This window comes from Amblyomma americanum, chromosome 1 (assembly GCF_052857255.1).
Source record: "Amblyomma americanum isolate KBUSLIRL-KWMA chromosome 1, ASM5285725v1, whole genome shotgun sequence".
Taxonomy (NCBI): Eukaryota; Metazoa; Arthropoda; class Arachnida; order Ixodida; family Ixodidae; genus Amblyomma; species Amblyomma americanum.
The window spans coordinates 290,311,827-290,321,451 of record NC_135497.1 but is presented as its reverse complement, the minus strand read 5'-3'; the positions used below and the strand labels follow the sequence as shown (position 1 = coordinate 290,321,451).

Genomic DNA, 9,625 nt, shown 5'->3' with positions numbered 1-9,625 from the left:
GTTCGGCGCGACGCGTGGCCCGTTCGGCAATTTAAGGAGGGGACGCCTGTCTCACTTATCTCGCTGGACACCCGAACCGGGACGCAAGGGAAGGAAATTGAAATGAAAATTGGTTTTAAGGAAAGGAAATGACGCATGTCTCAATTCTCGCTGGACACCCGTACCGCGCCGTAAGGGAAAGAAAATTCCTCCCCTTACGTCGCGATACAGGTGTCCACCGAGATGCGCCATTTTTCGCTCATGGCCAAAGACGCCAACGACACCGGCTTTTCTGTGACACGAGCTCCTTAACGCCGTCGTGTTAAATACGCCAGTCCCTTTAATGGGCACATACCTCGATGTTCCATCAAAGCTGCACTTATCTCCCCATATCCAGTGTCCTAGTACAAAGCGTGCGTCCATTGACAGTAAGCCTGCGTTCATGCCAACGCTGCTTCATTTATCAGATATAGCACGTGGTGACCTAGTCCCATTTGCTCTGGGTTTGTGAATAGCGGTATACTGGCCAACATAAACGAGCAGTGCCAGAAAGACACCAAGGCTGACAATGCAAAACATGCTCTTTATTTGAAAAAAACGCTCGAGCAAGTTTTGGCATACTGCAAGGGGAACAGTTACACTATACAAAACGCTGATACAGCTAGTGTAATTCAACAGGATTTTTTAGCCCTCCATTCTCCGTTGGTCAGACATGGTGGCATGCTGTTGTCCTGCTCCATCTGGGCGGCGGCCAAGTCCTGATAGAGCTCATGTTGTCGTGTGACCGATGACGGGTTGTATAAACAGGGACCTGACCATGTCACATACCTTGAAAGCCATCCCAAAGGTCATGCTCATGGTATTTACCAGGTAGCCCTCAGCAAGCAGACGCAAAACATTCTTGTCGGTTATCTGGGCTCTGAATTCTTCGACACATTCTGTGCAGCTTGGAACGTTCTCGATGTAGGCAATAGCACTCGCAACCATCCAGCCACGCGGGCTCTCGGCAGCAAGCAACGCTAGATGCTCCAGCAGGTTTGCACTTGCACCTGGTTCACTTTCTCCTGGTTAATCATGTCCGACTCTCGATTAGGCTAAGCAGAGTCAATCCTGGCAGCTGCCGGAGTAAGGTTCCTCACGCTAGAGTCCTCCTGCATAGAGTGAATATGATGACAGTAGAGCGAGAGCTCCACATTCTTGCAACAGCAGTGGCAGCTATTATGGCAACGCATCATAGTAGCCAAATTACAGTGCCAGTATATTCGAGGCACTATGGCCAAATATTACTATGCAAAATAAATACAGGGCGTACTCAATAGCGTTCTCCAAAGAATTGTGCCAGTATATATATTCTAAGCACTATGGCCGAATATTTTCTGCAGACAAAATACAGCGCGCACTCACCTGCGTCCTATGTCTCCGATCACACGATCACGTGATTATAACTAGTACCGCGATAGCAGCATTGAAACCCATTTAAGATCCCATGGTGCTCAAATGGGAAAAAATATTTTCCTAAATAATCCTTAAGCGGGAACAGCGCCAGAAAACTTTTACTGGGAAGGCACGGAGAATTAATTTTTTTTACAGGCATGATGCCTGCGTGACTATTTTTGTCGCTGCCCGTCGCGTCCTCTTGAATAATTTAAAATAGATTTTTGGGAAAAGGAAATGGCGCAGTATCTGTCTCACATATCGGCCGACACCTGAACCGCGCTGTAAGGGAAGAGATAAAGGAGGGAATGAAAGAAGAAAGGAAGAAAAAGGCGCCGTAGTGGAGGGCTCCGGAATACTTTTGGACCACTTGAAGATCTTTAACGTGCACTGACATCGCACAGCACACGGGCGCCTTAGTGTTTCGCCCCCATCGAAACGCAGCCGCCGCGGTCGGGTTCGAGCCCGGGAACTCCGGATCAGTAGCCGAGCGCCCAAACCACTGAGCCACCGCAGTAGCATCGTCCCCTTGGCGCCGTCACTGAAATTCAACGCTTGTTAAACCTCGTTTTGAGCAAGTATCGTAGGGGTTAATTACACAACGTCCTCTCCGCGCTTTACCACCCTTCCTTCTGGGACACACTGGTATCGACCCTATCGATCCCCCCCCCCCCCCCCCCAAGTACCGACTCCAGTGTAGGACTCACCGGCCTGGTCCGCGCCGATTGAGCAGTGGCTTCGGACGCGGGAGGATGTGGCATGTAGTCAGGCTCCGGAACAGCGGAGGCAGTGTACGAGCTTTCCACGGGATCCACGCCCTCGACTTCCTGCTGGCGAGGATCTCTTATGCAGCTTGAGGGACGTGCTTCTGAGCCTTGTCGGGTTGTGTGCCCGTCGATAACAACCACAGCAGCTTGAGTAGGGAACAGCTGATCGGGAATGTTAAGAAACAATGCGGAGAATGTAGAAATCTCTGGTGGTTGCTGGCCATCCTGCGGAGTGTCCACGACAGTTCGATCAGCGTCCATGGCAGCGTGGTGTACCGTTCTGTCGCTACTCATAAGCGCTGCCCTTGATAGCGACCTCCTCGATCACTGGTAAGATAGCATATGATGTATGAATGGCAACCGCTCGCGATCGGCCCTTAAAGCAGAACGATTTCAACCATTACCAGCGTACGTGCCTACTGCGTGGCACGCGCAATGTGTGCAGGTTTCGTCCTCCTCTTTGTAGCCAGGGCCAGACGTCCTGTTAACAACAATGACACCCATGTGACAGCATAGCTCAATAAATCTAATCATGAGCCCTATCATCGTTCTTTCACTATAGGTACGCCTAATCCAGGTAATCGATCAAAATCAAACATCACAACTGGGTCAGAAGTGGCCTTTTACTTTCAGTGATTGTCAAGCGATTGGTGCAGGTATATACATAGAGTTGAGTGTCTCTACACGGCACTGGTGAACGAAGCGACGGCGTTGAATGCAGTTGGAGTTGCTCACTCTTCAACGCGTCGCCGAGTTCGTCTGCAATTAGAAATGCCTTATGGTCGCGTACCTGAGCATCAAAAGAAAAAATATATATTTTTTGTTCACGCAACGAGTGGGGATTTAGGTCAAAAAATGCGTCTGCTTGCGAAAAGGTAACTCGAATGCCGTGGCGGTATTGGCGACGATACTCTCGAATGTTGGCCACTACTGGCTCCGCCGCTCCCCTAACGCCCCTGAGAGCACGTATTGTGACCCGCCGCGGTGGCTCAGTGGCGCTCGGCTACTGATCAGGAGTTCTCGGGTTCGAACCCGACCGCGGCGGCTGCGTTTCGATGGAGGCGGTACGCTAAGGCGCCAGTGTGCTGTGCGTTGTCAGTGCAGGTTAAAGATCCCCAGGTGGTCGAAATTGTTTTGGAGCCCTCCACAACGGCACCTCTTTCTTACTTTCTTCTTTTAGTCTCTCCTTATCCCTTCCCTTACGGCGCGGTTCAGGTGTCCGCGCCGATATGTGAGACAGATACCGCGCCATTTCCTTTCCCCAAAAACCAATTTTCATTTTTTTTTCACGTATTGTAGGGTATCCTCTTCATAGAGCCAATATACTATCCTCCTATAGAGTTACGCTATGGTCGCTTTAGCATAGTTACAGCGCATTAGAAGAGACTGTGAGGCAGCGGCGCTGCTGTCGTCTGCTCTTGAACGCGTTGCTATGGTGTTGCTGAGGGCGTCTGCAAACAGAATTGGTAATTTGCGTTGCATCGAATGCCTGGTGCCAAAATATTTGTATTCAGTTACTGACACAGCCGGCCGACAGTGATATCAGCAAAAAAATTCTACCGGTCAAAAACTTTGGAATGCCTTGGTGATCCACCTGTTTCTGACCGCTGTGCCATCGGAGACTGTTGAAAGCGGGCGACGCTGCCAGGTACCATATTAACTCTAATGACTTGCGTAAATCAGAAAACATCTTAAGACTGTTCTCTCGGCCCAACCGCCCGCTCGTTAGCGCTCACAATTCGCACAGAGGTGGTACTTAGCGGCAAGTTTTGTTTTACGTTACGTTTGGGTGCAGTACATGCCTGAGTCGGCCAAAATTAATCGGAAATCTTAATCGTCTGTGGGGACAACGATCCAAAAGTGCGAGCTTTCGAAGTAATGATGCCAGTTGCGCCATCATGCGTCCTCCATACGAGCAAGCACTCTACCTGGAGGTGGGGGGCGAGAAACTTCATATACCCCCCAGCGGCCACGAATTACAGACGGTAGTGCCAATTCCTCCTTCAGTTACGTTCATAGCGTTTGGTACCAAACGCTCGTACACGTCTACGAGTTATCTCCATGACAACGGACGATCGAAACACACGGGCGCGGGGGGTTCGCATGGCATCTACTTCAGGCGCGGACTGGTCCAAAATTGGGCCCGCTATAGGCAGGTGGGTGGATGTATCGTCGTCTGCCTGCTCCGCGCGGCAGCGGTTCGCGCTTTATTTCGTTGCATTTGTGGCATGTTAAAATTGGTTGTGCTGCTGGGCAGCAATGGTGACCGCAGCGCTCAATGTATTGAGAACAGAAAACATTTTTCATGGCTTTATTGACACATATATCACTCCCGTTACATTCAGTCAAAAAGAGATATTTCTCAAAATAGCGCACGTTAAACAGCCCTTGGTGGTCGAAATTTCCGAAGCCCTTCACTACGGCGTCCCTCATAGCCTTTGTCCCTTAGGGACGTTAAACCCCAATAAAGCAACCATGAAACCAACCACACTGCACGTCTGCGTTGCAGCATTTCGCACAAAACAGATAATGTGTGTCAACGCACCCGAGGTATGGAGGTTATCTCAAACGGCGCAACTGACTTTTCAGCACACCATTTCGTGCACTATTCACGCAATACATATGCGATCATTGCTGCATAATTTTCAGCAGTACAGAAGGATCAGTATGTGCAACAGAGAATGCAGTGAATGTCGTTAATAGAGCCAGATAAACCTTAGACTTTGAACTACCAAATGATCAGATAGGCTTTCGTAAAGAATATTCCACAATAGATCGTATTCACACTATCAATCAGGTGATAGAGAAATTTGTGGAATATAACCAACGCCTATATATAGCCGTCATTGATTACGAGAAAGCATTCTACTCAGTGTAAGCCTCAGCATTCATAAAGGCATTGCGGAATCAGGATGTAGAAGAGCCTGATGTGAAAATACTGGAAGATATCTATAGCAACTGCACAGCTACCATAGTCCTCGGTAAAGTCAGCAATAAAATTCCAATAAGGAAGGGCGTCAGGCAAGGACACACGATGTCGCCAATGCTATTCACCGCCTGTTTACAGGAGGTATTCCAAGGCCTGAATTGAGAAAAGTTGGGGATAAGAGTTAATGGAGAATGCCTAAATAATCTGCGATTCCCTGATGACATTGCCTTGCTGAGTCACTCAGGAGATGAATTGGAAAGCATGATCAATGACTTAGACACGCAGAGCACAACGATGGGTCGAAAAATTAATATGCAGAAAACCAAAGTAATGTTCAACAGTCTAGAAAGGGAACATCAGTTCACAATTAGCAATGCGGGGCTGGAAGTGGTAAAGGAATACGTCTCCTTAGGGCATGGTAGTGACAGCTAATCCGGATCATGAGAGGGAAATAACTGGAAGGATAAGAATGGGGTGGAGCGCATATGGCAGGTTCTCTCAGATCATGAATGGCAGTCTACCAATATCCCTCCAAGCGAGAGCGAGAGTGTGCAACAGCTTTATCTTACCGGTGCTCACCTACGGGGCAGAAACGTGGAGGCTAACGAAAAGGGTTCAGCTTAAGTTAAGGACAACGCAGCGAGCCACGGAAAGAAAAATGATAGGTGTAACGTTAAGAGACCGGAAGCGGGCGGAGTGGGTGAGAGACAGACGTCTGTTAATGACATCCTAGTCTAAATCAAGAGGAAGAAATCGGCTTGGGCAGGGCATGTAATGCGAAGGCAATCGCTGGTCCTTAAGTGTAACGGAGTGGATTCTAAGAGAAGTCAAGCATAGCCGGGGGTGGCAGAAGGTTAGGTTGGCGGATGAGAGTAAGAAGCTCGCAAGCATAGGGTGGGCGCAGCTGGCAAAGGACAGGGTTAATTGGAGAGACATGGGAGAGGCCTTTGCCCTGCAGTGGGTGTAGTCAGGTTGATGATGATGATGGTGATGATGCACCTTATAACATACACATATCCAAACAAGTGTTTAGCATTTACGCAAACACGTGAAAGCAAATCACTATCAGGCAGGACTTCATTGTCCGTGCTGATATATGAGGCACCAATAAAATTCAGTCAACATACACATGCATAATCGGTTCCCATGATGTGTCGACTATTGCGGGCCAAAGGCGATGACTCTTCCTCCTACAGCAGTGACTAAATCATTGTTCATAATCCACGGTGCCTAAACGAGCGGTGGCTCCTGAGAAAGTGAGCGCAGGTAATAAGCGGTTCCCGTCGTATCCCTGCGGGTCTCGCTGCACTCTTCACAGTTTCGAAGGTCACGAGTACAAAATGAAACACCACTGTAATTGTCGCAGCACCGACATCACTAACACATGAAGGAACACGATGCAAAAGTGCCTGTGACCGGCACCGCAAATTAAGCGACAGCGCTCGAGAAAAAAATTGAAAGACATTAAATTCTAAAGTGTCTTCGGCGAAAGCCTGTGGCCATTCGACTGACTATGCCCATGTCTTTTTTTTGTACATGGCACCCCCAGTCGAATGGCCACAGGCCTTTGCCCAACAAGGTTTAGAATTTCCAAAGTGTCTCAATTTTTTCTGGCGTTTGGTATTTGAGGAATCCGCCTTCCTGTGGCGCTTCTCTGAAACGCTTGCCGTGGAATCACTGGGCCGCTTGGCAGCCATACGACTCATTCGACTGCAACGAGACGTCTGACGAAGAAGCCGAAGGAGCGTCGCGTAGCGTCGCCGCGGCTGCCGCTGACGCGCACACTGGCCCCATCTGGTGCACGAGTGACGTCACTGTTGCTATGCGCAGCTGCGCCGCCACCTGTTTTGCTGAGGGAGAGGAGGATGTGTGCGGATGCGTGAGGAAAGAGGTCACAGCTGGCACCGTTCCATTGCACGGACGGATCGACGGACGCGGCGAGTATGAGCCATTAAGGGCTTTCGTCTTAATGACGTACGACTGAGGTGTTCGCGAAGCAAGCCATGGATGCGTGGCGGTTGCAACGGCTGCGACGATCAGAACTTCAAAAGTGATAGAGAGCGAGAGAGAGACAGTGAATGTTTATCTTTTCAGAACCTCCTTGTAATTAGATCTTGTCCTTTACTGCAGACACTAGCGAATTCCTCGTTCAGTTGCGTTCGCAACGGATGGTGTGCGGAGTTACGGCTTCAGCGGAGGTTTTTCAATTAGCCGGGACGGAAGTGGCTTACGCTTTCCTACCCCCCCCCCCCCCGACTCTAGCTTTCAGGGTGGCTGGAGGAGAAACTCATGGGAGAAACGCAAGGTGCGGGGAGGGATGAAGTTGCCTGCAAAAGCGTTTTCTTCCCCTAATTTTGATAAAATAGCCGAGAAAGCACTTCCAAACCAACCTCTCAGCCGCTTTCTCCCCCTTGCGTTTCGCCGCAGCCGCAATGGCAGAGTGCTCATTCTTTCGACGAGCACAGATGGCGCTACGGGTACGATTTCTGCGAAGGCCTGCCGTTTCAGTCCGCCTTAATTCACCACAGACGATGGAGATTTTCGATTAATTCCAATGGAATCAGGCAAGTACCTCATCTAGATGTAGTATAAAACAAAACTGTCCACCAAATGCAACCTATGTGCGAAATTTGAGCACGAAAAAACGTGCGATTAGACTGAGAGAATTTTTTTGGTTTTCTCTGATTTACGCAACAGTCAGTACGTCGGGGACACGCGGAGACCCCGCCTGCTGCACTGGCCTCTATAGTTTTGAATACTAAACAGTATGTGGTCGCCGGAGCGATGTCAAGCATAAGGGGCGCTGGCAGTAAGACCAATGTAAGGTCTCTCTATAATTTTTAAGGTACAGACAACAGACAACTGCCGCGCGCGCCACCTAGAAAGGTCCTGTGTAGCAGACACGGAGCAAGACTATATAAGAGGTGAAACTCCCGTCAGCGCCAACGAGCGCAGAAGACCAGATAAAGTCACAATTGTATGCGCCGACGGGGTCGCATGCAGTGGCGGCGCCATGCGCCGCGTCGTAGAAGCAGCAGCGGAAGCAGCCGTAGCAGCGGAAGCAGTCGTAGAAGCAGCCGCGGCGCGCACTCAAAGCAGACGACACGGGTGTTTGCTTTAGCGGGCACTCCGTGACGTTGTATTTCTGCGCCCTTATGTCAAGCAGCAACAGTGCTTGTCGGTGTCTGAGCTCAAATGGTTGAAGCGTAGCACCAGTTGCTCTTCGGGCTACCAGCGGTAAAGAAGCGCGCGAGAGTGCCCTCAATAGAAGTCAGGAGCGCGCGGCCGAACGGGAGCAACACGCTAGACCGGTTGCCTTGGCAACCGAAACAGGCGGTAGTTTCTTTCCAGGCCGCCAGGCGCCGCCAGCATGATAGTGGCGCCGCGGGCTTGTGACCTTTTCTGGTCGCTGCGGACAGCGGAGTTTCCACTCCTATATAGTCTTCCTCCGTGGTAGCAGACGACGACCTCGCAATACCATGACCCACGGTATTCATAAGCGGGGAACCTATCTTCTCATGTGCGAAAAAAAAAGAGACCGAGGTAGAAAGAACATGTCTGTCCTTGAATTTAAAACGTGTGCTAAAAGAAAAACACGAGAGGATGAATGCCCCGTAGCCTGCATTCCGGATGTTTCGGTCTTGTCTGTTTGCGCTTTTCGAAATAAGTTACATCTTCAAGACTAAAATTAGCTTCAAAAAATTTTAAAAACCGAAGAATATTGATTTCGTAGCATTTTAGACAAGAGTCGAAGTCTCTGGCCGTTGGCAACACAGTCGCAGACGAAGACGACTCGAGAGGAGTTTGTTTTGTGTTTCACGCTATTCGCTGTGGCTGTTGTAGGGTAACTAGAAATACTTGCTAGTCTGCCGTCCGCCGGCAGCGGCGAGGGCTTCTGATGAATGATCGCCGCGGTGGCGCTGCTAGCAACCGGCGTGCCATGCAAGCCACGGCGTCTGCGGTAGACGCGCGTGTTTCGCCCCGCGAAACAAATTCACTGCGCGTTTTTATATCCCTTGCGCATGCGATTGCCCTGATTATTTTTCTTTGATCTTACCTTTTCTTGGTTTTTGATGTGCACTTCAGTTATCGGCGTAGCGGCGCAAACGATTTTTTTTTCGAAAAAATATTTGTGCGTGTACTACAGAGTCGAAGGTGAAACGAATCCGCTTATTTTTACACCCAATTTTTACGCCGTGCCAAGTATTATAATACCGCCTTCAGAGGAATTTAAAAAAAATTCCTTCCTTATATAAAAATTATCACCCACGATTCTAAAGCCCACGACCGTGTGTGCGCGACAGAGCGCTATTGACAGCGGCGTTTTCTTTCATGCTATCCATCCGATCTCAAATTCTACGGACTCTAAATGAAGTTAGAAGGCAGACTGAACACTGCAAACCTCCAGATGCACGCACAATTAAAACATGTAAGAGGAGAACCTGAGCCCTGTAAATAACGTGCTTTAGGCAAACTGCAGGAAAGCATTCCTTAGTGCTTAGGCAACCGAGTTACA

General features: G+C 49.5%; 1 protein-coding gene across 1 annotated transcript; it reads right to left on the bottom strand.

Moving 5' to 3' along the window:
• Nucleotides 1-675: 675 nt before the first annotated feature.
• LOC144098047 (uncharacterized) lies at nt 676-2,572 on the bottom strand. The gene is made up of 2 exons (XM_077630612.1): nt 2,121-2,572; nt 676-1,130 (listed from the first exon to the last, which is right to left on the bottom strand). Exons 1-2 carry the CDS (start codon nt 2,472-2,474, stop codon nt 1,074-1,076), a joined length of 411 nt encoding a protein of 136 aa, XP_077486738.1. The 5' UTR covers nt 2,475-2,572; the 3' UTR covers nt 676-1,073.
• Between the last annotated feature and the right edge of the window lie 7,053 nt (nt 2,573-9,625).